At 39.2% G+C, this 26,357-nt stretch overlaps 1 protein-coding gene across 2 annotated transcripts; it reads right to left on the reverse strand.

The window, feature by feature from the left end:
• Positions 1–1,903: 1,903 nt before the first annotated feature.
• LOC105464082 (olfactory receptor family 1 subfamily B member 1) lies at positions 1,904–26,082 on the reverse strand. 2 transcript variants are annotated; one of them, XM_071078885.1, is made up of 2 exons: positions 25,987–26,082; positions 1,904–3,845 (listed from the first exon to the last, which is right to left on the reverse strand). In XM_071078885.1, the coding sequence occupies exon 2, from the start codon at positions 3,414–3,416 to the stop codon at positions 2,463–2,465; it is 954 nt and encodes a 317-aa protein (XP_070934986.1). In that variant the 5' UTR covers positions 3,417–3,845; positions 25,987–26,082; the 3' UTR covers positions 1,904–2,462. The 2 variants fall into 2 exon arrangements, with proteins under 2 accessions (XP_070934986.1, XP_011710063.3); XM_011711761.3 differs by lacking the exon at positions 25,987–26,082 and adding an exon at positions 25,819–25,900.
• Between the last annotated feature and the right edge of the window lie 275 nt (positions 26,083–26,357).

Raw genomic sequence — 26,357 nt, forward strand, 5'->3', positions numbered from 1 at the left:
CATGCACAATGTTAGAAGCATAATTAACTCGTGAGGAAAGTAATGCAGGTATTATCATCTCTGGGAAAACCAAGGCTCACAGATGCAAGACCTCAATTAAGATGACACAGTGAGGAAGTGATGGGATTGAGTTGAACAAAACTGGATGAAGCCTGATGACTTCAAATCCAATGCACATGGGTGGCATATGTGCTGATTTATGCAATGCACTCTGTAAGATTAACACCATCAACAATGGAAGAGATTGATAGCAAGGAGGCCCATTGTAATTTGCATAGGATGTGATAAAGATCTAGATGAGGTAAAAATTATGAGAACTAGGTATAGTTCAATTTGGAGAGGAAATATGGAATACAAGCTGCAGGATAGTTGGAGACAGATGACCAAAGTTTGACTCCAAGCAAGTAATTTATTCTCTCTGTACCTCATGGGGGCAATTACAGCAATTACTTCATCAGGTTGCTGAGTGACATAGTGACATAGTGAGTTAATATGTGGAGAGATCCTAAAACAGTGTCTGACACATAGTAAGTGCTATATAAAAGCTATTGCTGCTGTTCAGATGCAAGAGGTTTTAGGAGGATTAATTGATAAGCTTCAAAACATATCACATTAAGCCAATGGTCTTGACTGTAGCTACATATTAGAATCATTTGGGGAACACTTAAAAATACTGATGCTTAAGCTTTACCTCACAGCAAGTGGATCCAAATCTCTAGAGTGGGGGCCCAGGAAACTGAATTTTTTAAAACTCCCAGGTGATTCTAATGTACGGTGAAAGTTGAAAAGTACTGATATAGACAGAGGAAGAATTAGGCTTGACTTATTGTAACCTTAGATATCAGTGGTGATAATGGCAATAAATGAAGAGCTGTGGAAATGAATCTACTGTGAGGATTTAGTTTCCTAGATTTTCATTGTAAGGTGGTATTAATTTGAAAAGAGAAGTGACATATTTAGAGTGAATGAGTTCTGTAACAGGATGAGACAAGCATAGGCAAGGTGCCTAAGACTTGAAGTAGAGGGAAGAGATGTCACACAGGGTACAGAAAAGATGGAGAGACATTAGAGGCCACCAATGGTACAATGTCAAGGGAGCCAGGCATATGGGTGAAGTGATGGTTCCCAACAAACTATGTCCAAACTCACCAGCAGACAATGTAGATTAAGCATTGAGATGAGACCACTACATGTTTCCAATGCTTTGAGAAAGGTAGCATGTATTGAGTGAACAGAAGATGCTGGTGAGAATACAGTGTGGAAGTAGTCAGGGGAATATAGAAATTGTATCTGAAATGGGGAGATCCCAGGGACTGAAGTAGTACCTTGGGATGGGGGTAGAGGGACTTATAGAGGAATAGAGACAGAGGTCAGCAAACTCAGTAAGGAGAAGCAGCAGAGAAGACCACATCTTGGCTGGACCAATAATGACCAATAATGCTGAAGATGTCCCAAAAAGAGTGTTCTGTGATTGTCAAGGTGCCTTCTAGAGTTCTTATAACTCTAGAAGCCGTAGATGTCCTGGAAATCCTCAACACAGAAAACGCTGCTTACAATTACATTACAATCTATTTGAGTGAAGCTGCATCTCAAGTGGGGTGGAGGGCAAAAGTCAATGCATAAAAGTGAAAATTGAGTACCCTCAAAATTACCATTTTAATCTTTTAAGAAGCACCAAAATAGAGACCAATATTCCAGCTGCCAAAAAGCTAAGAAAAGTCCCAATGCTTTAATCAGTGTTAAGATAGTTCACTCTTCCTTCTTTTATGCAACAAAGTAGTTAGCTTGCATTTTTCTATCTATATTTTATTTTTAATGCACATAAAAAATTAATTAAAAATATATAAAATAGAACTCATATGCATCAGAGTTAGATGCTCACACTATAAGAAACCCATGGAAATTAGGGCTAACTTATGGAATAGTAGAATTGTGATTATCATTTCATACTCACTCTGGGACATATTTTTGCTCATTGAATGGAATAGGTAGTGAACTTGACAGCCCTATTTGTCTAAACTGCTGTCTTCCCTTACTTTCTGATATACACAAACACTCCCACAAGAACGCACACCAACCTAAATGTGACGATGATTAACTCTACTGCCCTTCCTTTAGCTCACAGTTTCACAATCCTATCCTCATATTCCCTCAGAACTCTAAAATTAAAACCACCCAGACTTGGTAATTCATTTTCATCCATTTTGATAAAATAAAAGGCCTGATGGAGGGTGTCCAGAGGTATGCTGATAAAGAAGCCCTGATGTTATATGTCTATGAATATACAATGTTTATGGCTCTATCAAAGCAAAACATTGACAAGAAGCAAATCTAGAGTTCCTTAAGTTATCTAGGCCCTCCCTCCCTCTGATATTCCTCCCTCTGATCTCCCCAAAACCAACTCTGCTTATAATATGCCCATAACTTTTCTCGCCTATTCAATATGGCCCACAGCAGGCTAATCAGGGGTCTACCTTCCCCCATTCAAGCAGCCTGTGGAATGCACCCTTGACATCCTTATTGCGGAGGCTATACACAAAAGGGTTGGCCAAAGGTGTAATAGCAGTATACATTACTGAAGCCACCATATCCTGATGCTGAGAGTTCTGGGAGGGAGGTTGGAAGTAGACCGAAATGATGGTGCCGTAGAGGAAACCAACCATGGTGAGGTGGGATCCACAGGTGGAGACTGCTTGGTGGCGACCAGCAGCTGAAGGCAAACGTAGAATAGTGGCCCCAATTCGGACATAAGACGGTACAATGAGGGCACAGGGGCCCAGCATAAGGAAGCCACCCTCAAAGAATATGGCCAGCTCATTAGAATGTGTGTCAGAACAAGAGGCTCGCAGAAGTGGCCGGTGGTCACAAAAGAAGTGAGGAAGGTTAACATTGCTCCCAGCATCCTGAGTCCAGCAAAGAGGCAGGATGAGTCCCACATGCAACATGGTGTGCAGTATGGACACTACCCAGCTCAATGCTAGTAAGCAGGCACACCGTTGGTGATTCATTACCAAAATATGGTGCAGGGAGTCACAAATGGCCACATAGCGATCCAGAGCCATGACAGCAATGACAAGCGTATCTGTAACCCCAAATGCATAGAAAAAAAAGAACTGAGCCAAGCAGCGGGCAGCAGGAATGGTTGGGTAATCAGAGACCAGATGGGCCAGCAACTGGGGCAATGTGACTGTGGATAGCCCCATGGCTATCACAGAGAGGCCAAGAAGCAGATAATACATGGGTGAGTGGAGTCTGGAGTCCCAGGAGATGAGCAGCACTAGTGTCACATTCCCCAATATTGTGGCCAGGTAAACAGCCAGGAACAGGAAGAAGAGGAGAGTGTGGGAGATATTAGTTCTTGAGAACCCGAGGAGCAAGAAAACTGGAGAGTGTGAAGCATTAGAGGCACAGCTCATGATGAGTGACAGTCAGTCTGCCTGAAAGACAATTTAAGTCAAAAAGAAACTCATGGATCTGAGGTTAGGGATCATAACATTTCTATTTAATTATATTATGTTACTCAATATCATTAAAGACCTAGATTCAACCTTGACCATCTATGCTCCCTCTCTAAGGTTTTCACTTCCTTAATGTATTTATTTTCTCCTTTAATTCTTCCTTTTCACCCACCGTAGTGACTTGTTCCATCTACTTCACAAGCCCTACTAAAGTCCCACCTACAGTGAAAAACTCTTCATTCATACTTGTCTGTTCATCCAACTATTTCTTATCTTTTTCCAGGGGCTGGCTGCATGAAAGAATTATCTATATTCACTGTCTCTGATTCCTTACCTTCCATTCATACCTCAGCCAACTGCAATCCTCATGATTTCTTCTCGCTGAACCTGTATGGAAAATAACATACCATTAAAACACATACCATATAAAGAAACAATTCTTCTGACATAGCTGACATTTTTATGTTTCCTCTAAGATCTGGAACAAGACAAGGATGTCCACTTTTACCACTCCTATTCAACATAGTACTAGAAGTTCTAGCCAGAGCAATCAGGCCAATGAAAGAAAGAAAAGCCACCCAAATTAGAAAAGAGGAAGCCAAATTATCCATGTTTGCCGACAACATGATCTTATATTTAGAAAAACCTAAAGACCCCATCAAAGAACTCTTACATGAGATACTGCTTTAGAATGTCATGAAATTACCTGTTCTTTCTCTTTGTTCCCTATGTTAGTTAATGGCATTATCATTATCATCTGCCTGATGCACAAACAAAAAACTGAAGGAATTACTCCATCATCTCCCACATCCAATCACTCATTAACTTCTATGTTTTCCCTTATATCCATTCTTTGCTGTTAGTCTACTATGACTGTTTAAGTTTTAGCATCTCTAACCAATACTAATTTCTATAACCTCATTACTGGTTTCTCTACTTATCTCTCCTGATAGGTTTTCCATACTGATACCAGAATAAAACTTTCAACATGTGACTCTGTGTTTAAATAGTCAGGGACTTCAGAATAAAATCCAAATGGCTTAATCTGTCTTGTATGGAACTTTCATTATTGGTACATAACTTCTCTTAGGATTATACTGAGTCACATATCCAGTGTTTTGTTTTGTTTGTTTCAATTTTTTTTTAGACAGAATCTCACTCTGTCACCCAGGCTGGAGTGCAGTGGCTCGATCTTGGCTCACTGCAACCTCCACCTCCCAGGGTTAAGTGATTCTCCAGCCTTAGCCTTCCAAGTAGCTGGGAGTACAGGCACACATCACCATACCCAGCTCATTTTTGTATTTTTAGAAGAGACAGGGTTTCACCATGTTGGCCAGGTTGGTCTTGAACTCCTGATCTCATGATCCAACCATCTTGGCCTCCCAAAATGCTGGGATTACAGGCATGAGCCACCATGCTCGGCCCCAATGTTTTAAACTAGACATTTTTTCTTAATTCTCAAACATGGTAAGCTCTCACACCCCTGCACATCTTCCCATTATTCTGAGAATTTGGGCTTTCTGAAATATGAGGTACATAATACAATCATCCACACACACCCACTCAACACAAATAGAAATTTAGAGAAAATATAATAATCATACTTTTAAAATCATAACTGAGCTTTCAAGAATGCAAGGGAAATATAAGAGTCTGTAATCAAAGAGGAATATGAAAAATTAATATCTTAAAACTATCTGTGATGGTGGAGATAGTGAAGGCAGGTGAGAGGTTGCAGGTAGGTTCAAGGGCATCACATCAGTCTTCATAGTTCACAGGCTTGATTATTAACATCCATGTAGAACAGATGAGAGCTCAAACCTGTACGAGGCAGGAGGTAGAGATCACCACATAAATTCAGGACATTCAAAAGGCTAAACTTTCAGCGAAAGGGTATACACAAACAGGAAAACACACACACACACACACACACACCTACGCCCACACAGGGTATGTGAGAACTAATGAAAATTCAGTTATGGATCTGTACCACATAAGGAGTGGATAATGCTAATTTACAAAATATATACATTTTTCTAGAACCATCAAAATAAAAAAGTAACATAAAAATTATCCTCATACAGGTAAAAGCATTGGAGTACCTTATAGAAGGGAACATAAAACTTTTCCTCAGTGGCTTACAGACTCTAGACAGGAATCCCACAAACAGAAACCCACCAAAGACAAGCTCACAATTCAAAATTACAAAACACACATAATGTTTATTCATTATGAAGATATTCATCAATCAACAAATAATGTGAATCGCCTCCTCGAAATGTCATAAAATTAACCAAACTGTTAAGGAATATACATTATGTTTAAAGTATTTAGCGTCTAAGAGAGAAAATAAAGATTATAAGAAAGAAGTAATCAGAAAGAGAAAACATATTTTTAAAGCCCCAAAAAGAATTACTAGAAAATAAAAACATTCACATTGAAATGAAAAACTCAATGGATGGGTTGGACAGTGGCTGAAGAGAGAAGTTAGTTCTTTTTAAATTTTTTTTTTATAGGTTTTGGAAGAACAGGTGGTATTTGCTTATAAGAGTGAATTCTTCAGCGGTGATTTCTGAGATTTTGGTGCACCCATCACCCAAGCAGTATACACAGTACCCAATTTGTAGTCTTTTATCCCTCACCTCCCTTCCACCCCTTCCCCCAAGTCCCCAAAGTCCATTGTATCCTTCTTTTGCCTTTACATCCTCATAGCTTAGCTCCTACTTATGAGTGAGAACATGCAATGTTTGGTTTTCCATTACTGAGTTACTTCACCTAGAATAATGGAAAGCAGCTAATTCTAAGAAAAATACCCAGAAGACAGTACAAAGTGACCAAGATAATACGAAGAGGGTTTGTATTCATTTGTTTTCACCCTGCTGAAAAAGATAATATGAAGGGTATTTGTATTAGTTTGTTTTCACCCTGCTGATAAAGACATACCCAAGACTGGGCAATATAAAAAATAAAGAGGTTTAATGGCCTTACAATTCCACAAGGCTGAGGAGACCTCACAATCATGGCAGAAGTTGAAAGGCACATCTCACATGGCGGCAGACAAGAGAAGAGAGCTTCTGCAGGGAAACTCCCCTTTATAAAACCATCAGATCACTTTGGGAGGCCGAGACGGGCGGATCACGAGGTCAGGAGATCGAAATCATCCTGGCTAACACGGTGAAACCCCGTCTCTACTAAAAAATACGAAAAACTAGCCAGGCGAGGTGGCGGGTGCCTGTAGTCCCAGCTACTCAGGAGGCTGAGGCAGGAGAATGGCGTAAACCCGGGAGGCAGAGCTTGCAGTGAGCCCAGATTGAGCCACTGCACTCCAGGCTGGGTGACAGAGCGAGACTCCGTCTCAAAAAAAAAAAAAAAATGACTTATTTACAATCATGAGAACAGCACAGGACAGACTGCCTCCATGATTCAATTACCTCCCACTGACTCCCTCCCTCAACACATAGGAATTCAAGATGAGATTTGGGTGGGGACACAGCCAAACCATATCAAGAGTTAAGAATCTCAGGAAACAAAATAAGAAAACCCACTATATATCAAATAAGTCCAAGGAAAAAAAATGGACACTACATACCAAAAAAATGGAATTGGACCCTTATCTTATACCATTTACTAAAATCAACTCAAAATGGACTAAAGACCTAAACACAAGTCCTGAAACCATAAAATTCCGAGAAGAAAATAAAAGGGGGAGACTCATTGACATTAGTTTTGGCAGTGATTTTCTGGATACTACATCAAATGCTCAGGCAACAAAAGCAGTGGTAAACAAGTGAGACTACATCAAACTAAAAAGCTTCTGCACAGCAAATGACGTAATCAACAGAATGAAAAGGCAGCCGACAGACTGGGAGATAATATTTGCAAACAATATATCTGATAAGGGGTTAATATCTGAAATATGCTTAAAAACTTATACTCAATAGCAAAACAATAATAATAATAACCAAGTTTAAAAATGGGCAAAGAGGCTAGGCATGGTGGCTCATGCCTGTAATCCCGGAATTTTGGGAGGCCAAGGCAGGCAGATCACTTGAGGTCAGGAGTTCGAGACCAGTCTGGCCAACATGGCAAAACCTCGTCTCTCCTAAAAATACAAAAATTAGCCAGGTGTGGTGGAACATGTCTGTGGTCCCTGTGAGGTTGCTGTGAGCCGAGATCACACCAATGCACTCCAGCTTGGGTGACAGCACGAGACTATGTCTCAAAAAAATGGTAGGGGTGGGGGCAAAAAGAACCTGTATTAGTCCATTTTCATGCTGCTATAAAGAAATACACGACAGCCTGACCAACATGGAGAAACCCCGTCCCTACTAGAAATACAAAATTAGCCAGGCATGGTGGCACATGCCTGTAATCCCAGCTACTCAGGAGGCTGAGGCAGGAGAATCGCTTCAACCCAGGATGCGGAGGTTGTGGTGAGCAGAGATCACACCATTGCACTCCAGCCTGGGCAACAAGAGCGAACTCCACCTCAAAAAAAAAGAAAAAAGAAAAAAAGAAACAAAAAATACCCAAGACTGGGTAATTTATAAAGGAAAGAGGTTTAATTGACTCACAGTTCCACACAGCTGGGGAGCCCTCAGGAAGCTTGCAATCATGGCAGAGGGCAAAGGAGAAGCAAGTACCTTCTTCACAAGGCAGCAGGAGAGAGAAAATGCAGGGGGAACTGCCACTTATAAAACCATAAGATCTCTTGAGAATGCACTCTCATGAGAACAGCATGGGGGAAACAACCCCCATGATCCAATCACCTTCCACCAGGTCCCTCCCTTGACATGTGGGGATTACAATTGGAGATGAGATTTGGGTGGGGACACAGGGACAAACCATACCCAAACCTGAATAAATATTCCTCCAAAGATATACAAATGGCCATAGGTACATGAAAGTGTGCTCAACATCACTAATCATCAGGGAAATGAAAATCAAAATCACAATGAGATAGCACCTCACGCCTGCTAGGATGGTTATTATGCAGAATAACAAGAAGAAATAACAAGCATTGGCAAGGATGTGAAGGAAAGGGAACATGTGCACATTGTTGGTAGGAATGTAAATTGGTACATCCATTATGGAAAACAGTACAGAGGGTCTTCAAAAACTTAAAAATAGAATGACCAGGTGACCCAGCAACCCCTCTCCTGGGCATATACCCAAAGGAAAATAAATCAGCGCCTCAGAGAGTATCTGCACTCCCATGTTCACTGCAGCCTTATTCACAATAGCTAAAATATGGAAATGACCTCAGTGTCTTTTAATGAATGAATGGCTGAAGAAATTGTGGAATATTATTTAGTCTTTAAAAAGGAAGGGGTTCTGCTCTTTTTTTGTGATAACATGGATGAACCTGGAGGATATTATGTTAAGTGAAATAAGCCAGGCACAGGAAAAAAATACTGCATAATTTTACTTTTACATAGAATCTTATTTTTTAAAAGCTAAATACATAGAAACAGTGACTAGAAGGGTGATTAGCAGGAGTAGGGGAGGAGAAGAAATGAGGTCAAAAGATACAAAGTTACAGTTTTGTAGGATGGATGTCTACAGGTATGCTATACAGCAAGATGACATATTAATAATATTGCATTGTATACTTCTATCGTGGAAATTTGCCAAGAAAGTAGATTTAAGGTGTTCTTACCACAAAAAAAAATAGGTAGCTGTGTGAGGTAATGGATATGTTAATTTGCTTGACTGTTGTAACCATTTCACTATGTATGTGTACATTAAAACCTTATGTTGTACACATTAAATATACATAATAAAAAATAAGTCCAAGATTAAATATATGGGAAAACAGAGGAGAGGCAATATTGAAGAGACACAAACTAAGAATTTGCCAGACTTAATGAAGGAAATGAATCCTCAGATTGAAGAATCACAACAACTCCCAAACAAGATAAATTTTTTAAATTCCATACATAGACACTGTTAGGGAAACCACTGAATAGAAAATACAAAGAGGTTATATTAAAAGCAACAAGAAAGAAAGACAAACAGACTGACAAAAGATTTATCAGCAGCAAGAGATTCTAGAAAATTAGGAAATAATATTTCCAAAGTGCTGAGAGAAAATAATGACCAAACTCAAATTCTATATCCCTTTAAACTATTGAAAAAATAAAAAGCATTTTTACACATGATATTTTCTCTTTCATGGAATGTCCTCCCATCCTCTTAGGGCCCAAACTTAGGGCCACATGCTAACAAGTGAAAAGCTACATGATGTTGAAGGACTCAGTCAGGTTTCATTTCTACTTGGAGACTTCACCAAGTTCCTGCACAGTACAGCACTTTTCACTTTTCAAGTAACTTTGTAAATATTGACTTGCCTATCTCCCAATGTACACTGTTAATCACTTGAATATATTTGTGTGTGTGTATACACACACACATATATACATATGAACCTCTGTAGATACACATACACGCATACGTACACATATATACTGGCCAGGAGCAGTGGCTCACATCTGTAATCCCAACACTTTGGGAGGCCAAGGTGGGTGGATCACCTGAGGTCAGGAGTTTAAGACCCGCCTGGCCAACACGGTGAAACCTGGTGTCTAACAAAAATACAAAAAATTAGCCAGGCATGGTGGCAGGTGCCTGTAATCCCAACTACTTCGGAGGCTGAGGCAGGAAAATTGCTTGAACCCAGAAGGCGGAAGTTGCAGTGGGATCCGAGATCATGCCATTGCACTCCAGCCTGGGCAACGAGAATGAAATTCTGTCTTAAAAATAAATAAACAAACAAACAAACATTCATCACTGACTTCCTGCATTCATCACTGACTTCCTAATACCTAACACAGAGCTGGGAAATGAGTGGGTGCTCGTTAAACATTTGTTAACTAAAAAAAGAGATTTTCTACTAAAGTGCAGTAGTCTAGAAGTTAATACAAAGGTTTTGGAGTCAGACTTACCTGGAGCTTCACTCCATATCTGCCATTTATTAACTATGTGATCTTAAGCAAGTTATGCTTTTTCATATGTCAAATAGTAACAAAATTTCTTATAGGGTACAGAAGATTAAAGGAGAACATCTTCTGTTAAGAGAGTATTTTTGGAAGAAGCTGAACTTTGCAGAGACAAAGCAAAAAGTAACTTTTTTCACACGACTGCTTTTTGAAAAGTCTCATTTTTAGGTACTAAAATTCCAACACATTAGAATATAAACATTTTAATTCTCAAGCAATTTAAACTGTGCTTTCTTCCCAGGCAGGATTTATGGATTTATGTTTTCATCCAGAAACCTGCATTAGGGAAAGAGGGATGTGACTCTCTTCATAATTGCACCATTGTCTCCTTCCTTTCCTGTCTCTGGCTATTGCAGTGTTGATTTGAAGAAGGGAAATGGAAAGGTAAGGTCTTTTTGAATGATCAAGCTGGTAGAAGTTACAAATACTGACTCTTTTCTCTTGCGGAGCATCATGTTGGTCCATTTGAGACCACCTACAGGTAACCATTACTGCATTCTTCCCAGACAAGACTATTTCAAACCCGGTCGGATCCCTTAGAGCCCCTCCCTTATGCTGGACATCTGACTGCACCCTTCTAAGCTTCTTCTAGAATTGCCTTACTCAAGCAAGAAATTCTCTGAGGTGGAATGATTTTCAAGACGACACAGCTCATGTACCATCCTTGGGTCCAAGGAAAGTTAGTCTAAGGAAAACTCATACATTTTTATCCCAACAAATTTTGTAAATGCAGTCTTCTTTTTCTCCATGCACTGGCAGGAGTTGCACCTGGCCCTTCTCTCAAGCTTTTTTCAAGGTCTTAAGTAATATTTTGCAGTGCATTCTTAGTTTACAAGCATGTTTTCTTAAACTATCTTTTTGTTACCAGTTTCTAATTTAATAGCATTCTGGCCAGAGAATTTAATCTCTGTGAGGTTAGTTCTTTGAAGTTTTTTATTAGTTAGTTAGTTCTTTTAAGTTTATTTAGTTAGTTCTTTTAAGTTTTCATTTTGTGTCCTAATATGTGGCTAAAAAATGGATATACAGGGACAGAAATGGACAGTCCCAAAAACAAACTCACAATTTGTAGAAATTGTGGTATATAATAGTATGGCATTCTTCAGTGATGAAGAATAGGTAATTCAGTTAAATATTGTGCTATAACTGTACATACATACTTTAACTTGTGTTTTATTCACACTATACAGCATTTGTAATCAAAACAACATGCATGGAGTGTAAAACTCCAAGATACAATGTTAACTGGGAAAGGCCGGTTGCAAAATGATAGAAAAGTACAATAACAGATATAAAGTTTTAAAACATGCAAGAGAATTGTGTCATTTTTATAAAACATATATAGGGAAATTCTAGAAACATGCATGAAAATAATGAATAGTTTATTTGGGATAATAGGTTTCTTTAGGAAAAGAGGAAAGAGTAGCAGTTTAGGCTTTAATTGTATCTATAGCAGTCAATATTTTCAAGGTAATAACTGAAACCAAAAAGGGCAAAAATTTAGGTTTTGTTAAAGTTGGGTGTTTAGTATATGTAGTTCATTGTTTGGGTTCCAATGCATTTTTCTATACTGTGAAGCTTTTCCTATTAAAATTATAAACAATAATGTCAAGGGTAGCAATGGAGATATAAGACCTTTTATTTTTAGTAGTTTTTATTATTGATGCCTTTTAAGATTAAGCATACCTTTCTAACTCAAAATAACATCCACATCACACATTTAGCACCAGGATACTCAAGCTAGTACATTATGGAGAACCCAGAATTAGGTAATATCTATCTGAGAACTAAGATAATCAGAGATTTATCTCCAAACCAATTTTCCAAGACCTTATGGAAAAAGAAAAGGTCACAATACATGTGAATTATAATCATCAGGCCTGTGCACTTGAGCCATGAAGTTCCCCTAGATGGTCTTTCCCTGACCCCAGGTAGAACCCATGTTTCCAGTTATCATTTCTGGTTCTCTGTCTCACTATAGGAAGTTCTACAGTGAGCTTCTCATGGCAGCTTTTCGTTTGAGCCGATTGAAGGGATCTAGAGCTGGAGAAAAGTTTACACAGAGCTCTGGAATAGAAGGGAGAAATCTTCAGCAAGATGAAGAGATGGAAGGCTCATAACTGACTATATTCCCCCAGTCTCAGAAGCCCAAAATTTAATCATAAGCTTTGGTTTATGCTACACTACATTGGTTGGATTATAACCTGCTTGCCTGTTTACTCACTTGGTTTTAAATATTATTACAAACACATATCAACTTATTGTCCAACAAAGAAACAAGAACATTGATGATAATTCATATCTACTTAGATAGACCTTTTACATCACCTGTCTCTGTTACCTCCTGCTTAAGTTAACCAACCTCTAGAATCTTGAGTTAATCATCCTCTTACTCTTCTTAATATGTTTATATATTATATACATCTATGATTTTGATACACCTATAGATATTCCAAAAAGAATATTGTCAAGTTTGAGATGATCTTAAATGTATTAAAGGATAACAAGCTTTAAGTAACTTGAGGTGGACTTGTCTTTAGATTTCAGCATCATATTACTTCACTGATATGATTGGATATAGGTTTGGTTCACTTATTTTTCACTGCTATATAATAGCCCTTTGCATGAACATATCACAATGTATTTATACATTCTCTGTGATATGTATTTGGGTTGTTTACTGATTTCCATTATACAAAGCATGGGTCTAACCTTATATGAGTGTAGGTTTCTGTGCTCTAAGTTACTAACTCTCATATGTGAGGAAGTTTTTTGAGATGTCTTTTAATCTCAGATTCCTCAACCATAAAGTGGACATGGGAACTACTTTCACAAAGTTGTTGGAAGAATTAAACAAAATGCCTATTATTGTTTTTAAAATTATAATTTATACTTTGTAATCTATCAACAAATTAAGTATAGTTTCAGTATAAAGTAATTTACTCCATTTTTGCTTCCAAGGTTATAAATGAACAGGCTTCACCATACAAAATAACCTATAAAAACAGGAGTAGTAGAATAAGAAGCTAACATTTTTTGAGCCCTTTTTATGTGCCACACACTGTACGAATCACTCCACATGCATGATTTCATGAAGCCTGCAGTTCTATGAGCAGGTACCATTTCTCATTTTACAAATCGGGAAACTGAAGCACACACAAATTAAGCAACTTGATTACCAATGTAGAACTAGTCAGTGGCAGAATTGGAATTTTAACACAAACAATTGGAAATCTTGATCACTGCTTCTCGTAAACCCTTCTACATTTTCCTTCTTTACTGTTATTACCCACTATCCCCTATCTTCTAGATATTTGCTTTTGTCTAATCTCTACAATACTATAAAATGATTAATTTTATCCTCCTCCCTCCAAGTGGTTACCTCTTTTCTATATAGTTTCCTTACCTAGTAAACAACAACAAAAGCAGCAGAAACCTCTGCAGACGGAAACGACTCTGTCTGACAGCTTTGAAGAGAGCAGTAGATCTCCCAACACAGAGATTGAGAAACATCTCCTCAAGGGACAGACTGCCGGCTCAAGTGGGTCCCTGACCCCTGAGTAGCCTAACTGGGAGACATCCCCCACTAGGGGCAGTCTGACACACCACACCTCACAGGGTGGAGTACACCCCTGAGAGGAAGCCTCCAAAGCAAGAATCAGACAGGGAAACTCACTGTTCAGCAATATTCTATCCTCTGCAGCCTCTGCTGCTGACACCCAGGCAAACAGGGTCTGGAGTGGACCTCAAGCAATCTCCAACAGACCTACAGCTGAGGGCCCTGACTGTTAGAAGGAAAACTATCAAACAGGAAGGACAGCTCACCAAAACCTCATCAGTACATCACCATCATCATCAAAGACCAGAGGCAGATAAAACCACAAAGATGGGGAAAAAGCAGGGCAGAAAAGCTGGAAATTAAAAAAAAATAAGAGCGCATCTCCCCCGGCAAAGGAGCGCAGCTCATCGCCAGCAACGGATCAAAGTTGGACGGAGAATGACTTTGACGAGATGAGAGAAGAAGGCTTCAGTCCATCAAACTTCTCAGAGCTAAAGGAGGAATTACGTACCCAGCGCAAAGAAACTAAAAATCTTGAAAAAAAAGTGGAAGAATTGATGGCTAGAGTAATTAATGCAGAGAAGGTCATAAATGAAATCAAAGAGATGAAAACCATGACACGAGAAATACGTGACAAATGCACAAGCTTCAGTAACCGACTCGATCAACTGGAAGAAAGAGTATCAGCGATTGAGGATCAAATGAACGAAATGAAGCGAGAAGAGAAACCAAAAGAAAAAAGAAGAAAAAGAAATGAACAAAGCCTGCAAGAAGTATGGGATTATGTAAAAAGACCAAATCAACGTCTGATTGGGGTGCCTGAAAGTGAGGGGGAAAATGGAACCAAGTTGGAAAACACTCTTCAGGATATCATCCAGGAGAACTTCCCCAACCTAGTAGGGCAGGCCAACATTCAAATCCAGGAAATACAGAGAACGCCACAAAGATACTCCTCGAGAAGAGCAACTCCAAGACACATAATTGCCAGATTCACCAAAGTTGAAATGAAGGAAAAAATCTTAAGGGGAGCCAGAGAGAAAGGTCGGGTTACCCACAAAGGGAAGCCCATCAGACTAACAGCAGATCTCTCAGCAGAAACTCTACAAGACAGAAGAGAGTGGGGACCAATATTCAACATTCTTCAAGAAAAGAATTTTCAACCCAGAATTTCATATCCAGCCAAACTAAGTTTCATAAGTGAAGGAGAAATCCTTTACAGATAAGCAAATGCTTAGAGATTTTGTCACCACTAGGCCTGCCTTACAAGAGGCACTGAAGGAAGCACTCAACACGGAAAGGAACAACCGGTACCAGCCATTGCAAAAACATGCCAAAATGTAAAGACCATCGAGGCTAGGAAGAAACTGCATCAACTAATGAGCAAAATAACCAGTTAATATCATAATGGCAGGATCAGGTTCACACATAACAATCTTAACCTTAAATGTAAATGGACTAAATGCTCCAATTAAAAGACACAGACTGGCAAACTGGATCAAGAGTCAAGACCCATCAGTCTGCTGTATTCAGGAAACCCATCTCACATGCAGAGACATACATAGGCTCAAAATAAAGGGATGGAGGAAGATTTACCAAGCAAATGGAGAACAAAAAAAAGCGGGGGTTGCAATACTAGTCTCTGATAAAACAGACTTTAAACCATCAAAGATCAAAAGAGACAAAGAAGGCCATTACATAATGGTAAAAGGATCAATTCAACAGGAAGAGCTAACTATCCTAAAGATATATGCACCCAATACAGGAGCACCCAGATTCATCAAGCAAGTCCTTAGAGACTTACAAAGAGACTTAGACTCCCATACAATAATAATGGGAGACTTCAACACTCCACTGTCAACATTAGACAGATCAACGAGACAGAAAGTTAACAAGGATATCCAGGAATTGAACTCATCTCTAGAGCAAGCAGACCTAATAGACATCTATAGAACTCTCCACCCCAAATCAACAGAATATACATTCTTCTCAGCACCATCGCACTTATTCCAAAATTGACCACATAATTGGAAGTAAAGCACTCCTCAGCAAATGTACAAGAACAGAAATTGTAACAAACTGTCTCTCAGACCACAGTGCAATCAAACTAGAACTCAGGACTAAGAAACTCAATCAAAACCACTCAACTACATGGAAACTGAACAACCGGCTCCTGAATGACTACTGGGTACATAATGAAATGAAGGCAGAAATAAAGATGTTCTTTGAAACCAATGAGAACAAAGATACAACATACCAGAATCTCTGGGACACATTTAAAGCAGTGTGTAGAGGGAAATTTATAGCACTAAATGCCCACAAGAGAAAGCAGGAAAGATCTAAAATTGACACTCTAACATCGCAATTAAAAGAACTAGAGAAGCAACAGCAACCGCATTCAAAAGCTAGCAGAAGGCAAGAAATAACTAATATCAGAGCAGAACTGAAGGAGATAGAGACACAAAAAACCGTCCAAAAAATCAATGAATCCAGGAGTTGGTTTTTTGAAAAGATCAACAAAATTGACAGACCACTAGCAAGACTAATAAAGAAGAAAAGAGAGAAGAATCAAATAGACGTAATAAAAAATGATAAAGGAAATATTACCACCGACCCCACAGAAATACAAACTACCATCAGAGAATACTATAAACACCTCTACACAAATAAACTAGAAAATCTAGAAGAAATGGATAATTTCCTGGACACTTACACTCTTCCAAGACTAAACCAGGAAGAAGTTGAATCCCTGAATAGACCAATAGCAGGCTCTGAAATTGAGGCAATAATTAATAGCCTACCAACCAAAAAAAGTCCAGGACCAGATGGATTCACAGCTGAATTCTACCAGAGGTACATGGAGGAGTAGGTACCATTCCTTCTGAAACTATTCTAATCAATAGAAAAAGAGGGAATCCTCCCTAACTCATTTTATGAGGCCAACATCATCCTGATACCAAAGCCTGGCAGAGACACAACAAAAAAAGAGAATTTTAGACCAATATCCCTGATGAACATCGATGCAAAAATCCTCAATAAAATACTGGCAAACCAGATTCAGCAGCACATCAAAAAGCGTATCCAGCATGATCAAGTGGGCTTCATCCCTGGCATGCAAGGCTGGTTCAACATTCGCAAATCAATAAACATAATCCAGCATATAAACAGAACCAAAGACAAGAACCACATGATTTTCTCAATAGATGCAGAAAAGGCTTTTGACAAAATTCAACAGCCCTTCATGCTAAAAATGCTCAATAAATTCGGTATTCATGGAACGTACCTCAAAATCATAAGAGCTATTTATGAAAAACCCACAGCCAATACCATACTGAATGGGCAAAAACTGGAAAAATTCCATTTGAAAACTGGCACAAGACAGGGATGCCCTCTCTCACCACTCCTATTCAACATAGTGTTGGAAGTTCTGGCTAGGGCAATCAGGCAAGGGAAAGAAAACAAGGGTATTCAGTTAGGAAAAGAAGAAGTCAAATTGTCCCTCTTGGCAGATGACATGATTGTATATTTAGAAAATCCCATTGTCTCAGCCCCAAATCTCCTTAGGCTGATAAGCAACTTCAGCAAAGTCTCAGGATACAAAATTAATGTGCAAAAATCACAAGCATTCTTATACACCAGTAACAGACAAACAGAGAGCCAAATCAGGAATGAACTCCCATTCACAATTGCTTCAAAGAGAATAAAATACCTAGGAATCCAACTTACAAGGGATGTAAAGGACCTCTTCAAGGAGAACTACAAACCACTGCTCAGTGAAATAAAAGAGGACACAAACAAATGGAAGAACATACCATGCGCATGCATAGGAAGAATCAATATCGTGAAAATGGCCATACTGCCCAAGGTAATTTATAGATTCAATGCCATCCCCATCAAGCTACCAACGAGTTTCTTCACAGAATTGGAAAAAGCTGCTTTAAAGTTCATATGGAACCACAAAAGAGCCCGCATCTCCAAGATAATCCTAAGTCAAAAGAACAAAGCTGGAGGCATCACGCTACCTGACTTCAAACTATACTACAAGGCTACAGTCACCAAAACAGCATGGTGCTGTTACCAAAACAGAGATATAGACCAATGGAACAGAACAGAGTCCTCAGAAATAATACCACACATCTACAGCCATCTGATCTTTGACAAACCTGAGAGAAACAAAAAATGGGGAAAGGATTCCCTATTAAATAAATGGTGCTGGGAAAATTGGCTAGCCATAAGTAGCAAGCTGAAACTGCATCCTTTCCTTACTCCTTATACGAAAATTAATTCAACATGGATTAGAGACTTAAATGTTAGACCTGGTACGATAAAAACCCTAGAGGAAAACCTAGGTAGTACCATTCAGGACATAGGCATGGGCAAAGACTTCATGTCTAAAACACCAAAAGCAACGGCAGCAAAAGCCATAATTGACAAATGGGATCTCATTAAACTAAAGAGCTTCTGCACAGCAAAAGAAACTACCATCAGAGTGAATAGGCAACCTACAGAATGGGAGAAAATTTTTGCAATCTACTCATCTGACAAAGGGCTAATATCCAGAACCTACAAAGGACTCAAACAAATTTACAAGAAAAAAACAAACAACCCCATCAAAAAGTGGGCAAAGGATACGAACAGACAGTTCTCAAAAGAAGACATGCATACAGCCAACAGACACATGAAAAAATGCTCATCATCACTGGCCATCAGAGAAATGCAAATCAAAACCACAATGAGATACCATCTCACACCAGTTAGAATGGCGATCATTAAAAAGTCATGAAACAACAGGTGCTGGAGAGGATGTGGAGTAATAGGAACACTTTTACACTGTTGGTGGGATTGTTAACTAGTTCAGCCATTATGGAAAACAGTATGGCGATTCCTCAAGGATCTAGAACTAGATGTACCATATGACCTAGCCATCCCATTACTGGGTATATACCCAAAGGATTATAAACCATGCTGCTATAAAGACACATGCACATGTATGTTTATTGCGGCACTATTCACAATAGCAAAGACTTGGAATCAACCCAAATGTCCATCAGTGACAGACTGGATTAAGAAAATGTGGCACATATACACCATGGAATACTATGCAGCCATAAAAAAGGATGAGTTTGTGTCCTTTGTAGGAACATGGATGCAGCTGGAAACCATCATTCTTAGCAAACTATCACAAAGACAGAAAACCAAACACCGCACGTTCTCACTCATAGGTGAGAACTGAACAATGAGATCACTTGGACTCGCGAAAGGGAACATCACACACCGGGGCCTATCATGGGGAGGGGGGAGGGGGGAGGGATTGCATTGGGAGTTATACCTGATGTAAATGACTAGTTGATGGGTGCTGACGAGTTGATGGGTGCAGCACAGCAACATGGCACAAGTATACATATGTAACAAACCTGCACGTTATGCACATGTACCCTAGAACTTAAAGTATAATAATAATAATAAAATAAAATAAATAAATAAATCTGTATAAATTTTAATTGCCAATGAAAACATAATTTTTTTAAAAAAGATCTTTGAAATGAGAAGAGAGAAGAGCATAGTTGGGGATTAGAATAAAGAAAATTAGGAGGGCGGAGCAAGATGGCCGAATAGGAACAGCTCCAGTCTCCAACTCCCAGCGCGAGTGACACAGAAGACCGGTCATTTCTGCATTTTCAACTGAGGTACTGGGTTTATCTGACTAGGGAGTGCCGGAAAATAGGTGCTGGTCAGCTGCTGCAGCCCGACCAGCGAGAGCTGAAGCAGGGTGAGGCATCGCCTCACCTGGGAAGTGCAAGGGGGAAGGGAATCCCTTTTCCTAGCCAGGGGAACTGAGACACACAACACCTGGAAAATCGGGGACCTCCCACCCCAATACTGCGCTTTAAGCAAACAGGCACAACAGGAGAGTATATCCCACACCTGGCCGGGAGGGTCCCACGCCCACGGAGCCTCCCTCATTGCTAGCACAGCAGTCTGCCATCTAACCGCAAGGCAGCAGCGAGGCTGGGGGAGGGACGCCCGCCATTGCTGAGGCTTAAGTAGCTAAACAAAGCCACTGGGAATCTCGAACTGGGTGGAGCTCACAGCAGCTCAAGGAAACCTGCCTGTCTCTGTAGACTCCACCTCTGGGGACAGGGCACAGATAAACAACAACAAAAGCAGCAGAAACTTCTGCAGACGCAAATGACTCTGTCTGACAGCTTTGAAGAGAGCAGTGGATCTCCCAACACGGAGGTTGAGATCTGAGAAGGGACAGACTGCCTACTCAAGTGGGTCCCTGACCCCTGAGTAGCCTAACTGGGAGACATCCCCCACTAGGGGCAGTCTGACACACCACACCTCACAGGGTGGAGTACACCCCTGAGAGGAAGCCTCCAAAGCAAATATCAGACAGGTACACTCGCTGTTCAGCAATATTCTATCTTCTGCAGCCTCTGCTGCTGACACCCAGGCAAACAGGGTCTGGAGTGGACCTCAAGCAATCTCCAACAGACCTACAGCTGAGGACCCTGACTGTTAGAAGGAAAACTATCAAACAGGAAGGACAGCTACACCAAAACCTCATCAGTACATCACCATCATCATCAAAGACCAGAGGCAGATAAAACCACAAAGATGGGGAAAAAGCAGGGCAGAAAAGCTGGAAATTCAAAAAATAAGAGTGCGTCTCCCCAGGCAAAGGAGCACAGCTCATCGCCAGCAACGGATCAAAGCTGGACGGAGAATGACTTTGACGAGATGAGAGAAGAAGGCTTCAGTCCATCAAACTTCTCAGAGCTAAAGGAGGAATTACGTACCCAGCGCAAAGAAACTAAAAATCTTGAAAAAAAAGTGGAAGAATTGATGGCTAGAGTAATTAATGCAGAGAAGGTCATAAATGAAATCAAAGAGATGAAAACCATGACACGAGAAATACGTGACAAATGCACAAGCTTCAGTAACCAATCGATCAACTGGAAGAAAGAGTATCAGCGATTGAGGATCAAATGAACGAAATGAAGCGAGAAGAGAAACCAAAAGAAAAAAGAAGAAAAAGAAATGAACAAAGCCTGCAAGAAGTATGGGATTATGTAAAAAGACCAAATCTACATCTGATTGGGGTGCCTGAAAGTGAGGGGGAAAATGGAACCAAGTTGGAAAACACTCTTCAGGATATCATCCAGGAGAACTTCCCCAACCTAGTAGGGCAGGCCAACATTCAAATCCAGGAAATACAGAGAACGCCACAAAGATACTCCTCAAGAAGAGCAACTCCAAGACACATAATTGCCAGATTCACCAAAGTTGAAATGAAGGAAAAAATCTTAAGGGGAGCCAGAGAGAAAGGTCGGGTTACCCACAAAGGGAAGCCCATCAGACTAACAGCAGATCTCTCAGCAGAAACTCTACAAGCCAGAAGAGAGTGGGGGCCAATATTCAACATTCTTCAAGAAAAGAATTTTCAACCCAGAATTTCATATCCAGCCAAACTAAGTTTCATAAGTGAAGGAGAAATAAAATCGTTTACAGAGAAGCAAATGCTTAGAGATTTTGTCACCACTAGGCCTGCCTTACAAGAGACACTGAAGGAAGCACTCAACATGGAAAGGAACAACAGGTACCAGCCATTGCAAAAACATGCCAAAATATAAAGACCATCGAGGCTAGGAAGAAACTGCATCAACTAACGAGCACAATAACCAGTTAATATCATAATGGCAGGATCAAGTTCACACATAACAATCTTAACCTTAAATGTAAATGGACTAAATGCTCCAATTAAAAGACATAGACTGGCAAACTGGATAAAGAGTCAAGACCCATCAGTCTGCTGTATTCAGGAGACACATCTCACACGCAGAGACATACATAGGCTCAAAATAAAGGGATGGAGGAAGATTTACCAAGCAAATGGAGAACAAAAAAAAAGCAGGGGTTGCAATACTAGTCTCTGATAAAACAGACTTTAAACCATCAAAGATCAAAAGAGACAAAGAAGGCCATTACATAATGGTAAAGGGATCAATTCAACAGAAAGAGCTAACTATCCTAAATATATATGCACCCAATACAGAAGCACCAGTTAGAATGGCAATCATTAAAAAGTCAGGAAACAACAGGTGCTGAAGAGGATGTGGAGAAATAGGAACACTTTTACACTGTTGGTGGGATTGTAAACTAGTTCAACCATTATGGAAAATAGTATGGTGATTCCTAAAGGTTCTAGAACTAGATGTACCATATGACCCAGCCATCCCATTACTGGGTATATACCCAAAGGATTATAAATCATGTTGCCATAAAGACACATGCACACGTATGTTTATTGCAGCACTATTCACAATAGCAAAGACTTGGAATCAACCCAAATGTCCATCAGTGACAGACTGGATTAAGAAAATGCAGCACATATACACCATGGAATACTATGCAGCCATAAAAAAGGATGAGTTTGTGTCCTTTGTAGGAACATGGATGCAGCTGGAAACCATCATTCTTAGCAAACTATCACAAGAACAGAAAACCAAACACCGCATGTTCTCACTCATAGGTGGGAACTGAACAATGAAATCACTTGGACTCGGGAATGGGAACATCACACACCGGGGCCTATCATGGGGAGGGAGGAGGGGGGAGGGATTGCACTGGGAGTTATACCTGATGTAAATGATGAGTTGATGGGTGCTGACGAGTTGATGGGTGCAGCACAGCAACATGGCACAAGTATACATATGTAACAAACCTGCACGTTATGCACATGAACCCTAGAACTTAAAGTATAATAATAATAAAAAATAAATTTAAAAAAAAAGAAAATCATACAAAAGATCAATGAAACAAATAATTGTTTTTCTTGCTACCACTGTTACTGATATAGTAATTATAGATATTACACAGTCAAAGTGAATCCAATCCAGGTTTTTCAACTGTTGCTATGATGCACTGTGTGTAGCCCAATTCCCATATTTGATTCTGTGCTACAGGAGAGAAGAGGCTGTGATTAATTCACTTGTATATCCACTGACTAGCATGGTGCCCCAAGCAAGCACTCAAGAAAGAATGGCTGAATAAATGGCCAGTGGGTGACAACCTTTATTTCATTAACCCTAATTCCCTAACGAAATGAAATGCTCTGTTTTCCTATCATTCTCCAACAGTGTTTATATATCGAGTAAATATTTATGAAATAAATCCTTTTTATCTCCTTATGTCCTTTGTTTTCACAATCAGTATTTGTCTTTCTGTGCCTGACTTATCTCACACAGCATGATGTCCTCTAGATTTATCCATATTGTCACAAATAACAGGATTTCCCCCCTTTGTAAGGCTAAATAATATAGCACAGAATGGTGACTATAATAAATAATTATGCATTGTATATTTCAAAATTACTAAAAGACTTTAAATGTTTTCACCAGAAACTGAAAATTACTTGTGGTGATGGATTTGTTAATTAGCCTGATTTAATCATCCAGTATTACGAACATACATCAAAATATCACATTGTACTCCATAAATTACACAGTTATTATTTGTCAACTAAAAATAAACATTTAAGAAAAATTCTCCATCATTCCAGGTCGTCCACTGCACCATTCACCCTGCTCCCCCAGGCACATTATTTTCAAAGCACTAAAACAACTTTTTAATATCAAAAGAAAGAATATGTGATAAGGGATCAAAGAGGAAGGAACAAAGGAAAATGCAGCATCCAACTTTAACTAGCTTGGGAGTTAAATTTTCCCCAGAGATCTAGTGCTTCAAGTCCACTCTACTTAGTGGGGTCCAGACTGTTCCTGACCAAAGTCCTCCTATTACTGGCTCCTTGAAAGTCCTATTCTGTGAAATTTCTCCTACTTTTACACATAAAATGACAGAGTCATACCTAAATCAACCCAAATGCCCATCAGTGATAGGTTGGATAAAGAAAATGTGGTACATACACACCATGGAATACTATGCAGCCATAAAAAGGAATGAGATCATGTCCTTTGCAGGGACATGGATGGAGCTGGAAGCCATTATCCTCAGCAAACTAACACAGGAACAGAAAACCAAACACCACATGTTCTCACTTATAAGTGGGAGCTGAACAATGAGAACACATGGAAACAGGGAGGGGAATGACACATACTGGGGCCAGTCGGGGGTTGGAGTGGGGGGAGGGAGAGCATTAGAAAAAATAGCTAATGCATACTGGGCTTAATACCTAAGTGATAGGCACAGCAAACCACCATGGCACACATTTACCTATGTAACAAAACTGCACATCCTGCACATGTACTCCAGAACTTAAAATTATTTTTTTAAAAAAAGTCCTATTTTGTGAAATTTCTTCTGCTTTTACATATAGAATGACAGAATTTTACCTGTCTTCCTTGAAGTGGTAGCCTAGGGTAATGGTCAAGAACATGCATTGAATTCTGGCCCTGACATTTACCAATAATATTACATGGGGAAATATCATTTACCTCTATGAGTAAGACTCAGTTTCCTTATTTCCAAAATGGGCATACTAATAGGATCTGTCTCTAAGAATTTATGTAGCTACTACATGCCTGAAAGGTACTCTGTGTTCAATAGGTTGTATCCATTTTGTTGTTGTTGTTATTTGATGGAGAAGTTGGCACAGGGCACAATTCTGACAACATGTGTCTTTGAAAAATTTATTAATCTAAATATAGGAAACAAATCCTTGAAGTTTTGTTGATTTCAGATATTATACATAGACAAGGACAATTTTCTCATTATTATCTGCTATGGTTTTAAAATATCCCCCAAAGTTCATGTGTTAGGAGCTTAATACCCAATACAACAGTATTGGGAGATAGGCCTTTAAGAGGTGATTAGGTATCTTTTCTCATGAACCCTTGGAGGGCGCTTTCTTATGAATAGATTAATGCTGTTATTGCAGGAATTGTCATGGGAGTGGGTTCCTGATTAAAAAAAAAAAAAAAATGAGTCTGGCCCAACTTCCTCTCTGTATCTTATATATGCACTTCCTTACCATGTGACACCTTCCACAATGGAATAATCCTCACCAAATTCTAGCATTGTGCTCTCAGACTTCCTAGCCTCCAGAACCATGAGCCAAAGAAACTTTCGTTCTTTATAAATTACCCCATCTGTGGTATTCCATTACAGCAGCAGAAAATGGATGAAAACAGTATCATTTCACAGTCTACAAACTAAAGTTAAATTTAAAACCAGAACTTGAGGCATGACTTTCTATTCCTAAACCCAAACAGTACTAAATCAAAAATTACAACATAAATTCTATTGAATGGGTACTTTTATTTAATTTATAATGTATTTTAGTTAGATGATTATGTGAAAGCTATAAGCATTGGCATTATATTGCATTTTTTTAATTAAGTAGCATCATTGAAAGTAGTTTAAATCAACTGAGGGAGCCAACTGATTTTTTTTCTTTAAAAGTTATCAATATAATGCATTAAATGATTCAATACATATTTCTAGTCTAATTTATTTTCATTTTTATGTAGATTTTGACCACCAATATGTTTGAAGATCTTTCTCAGGGTATTCCAAGGGTCTGGGGCATTCTCAATCTCCTGGGCCTTTCGGCTACAAAAGAGACTTTTAGTATGAGGTTTATCATTTTGGAGAAATCAGAGACTTTCTGGCCAACACAGACTGTGAATAATAAAAATACAAATAATAGAAAATTGTTATATAGAACTTACCAAAAGTGTCTTTATACTTATTAAATAATTAAATCTTTACCACAATTATGAGGCAGCTACTATTATCTATTTTTTACATAAAGTCAAATGAGGCAAAGAAAGGTTAGGTAACTCACCCTAAGATCCTACAACTGGTTATTAGCAGACCTAGAATTCAAGACAAGATATCTGACACCTCAGTCCATGTTGTTCCTGCCTATGCTGTAATGCTTCCCAGCTAAGGACTGGCTGGAAGTAGATCAAGGGCTTTTAGAACAGATTACAGAAAGTGAAACTATACTTACTGCAATGTCCATTCTGCTTTACCAGCAAGAGTAGTCTTGAGAGCAGATTGATATTTGCACTCACAGAACACAAAAACATAGCAAACCTCCAGACCTGGGATAGAAATCAAAGGACAATCTTATCTCTATTTATAGTGTTCCATTTTAAAGGGCAACATATTCACCTATAATTATGTATTATTTTGGAGGGAAGACATAAAGCATAGCATACATAGTCAGACCATGTGCTCTGAAGTGAGGTTGCCTGGTTGAATCCTGGCTCATCCACTTACTAACTGGATGACTTTGAGAAGGTTACTCAATTTTTTGTGCCTTGGATTTCCCATTTGCAAATAAAATATAAGAATAATGCCTACCTAATAGGGTTATGA

The sequence above is a fragment of the Macaca nemestrina genome, chromosome 14 (assembly GCF_043159975.1).
Source record: "Macaca nemestrina isolate mMacNem1 chromosome 14, mMacNem.hap1, whole genome shotgun sequence".
Taxonomy (NCBI): Eukaryota; Metazoa; Chordata; class Mammalia; order Primates; family Cercopithecidae; genus Macaca; species Macaca nemestrina.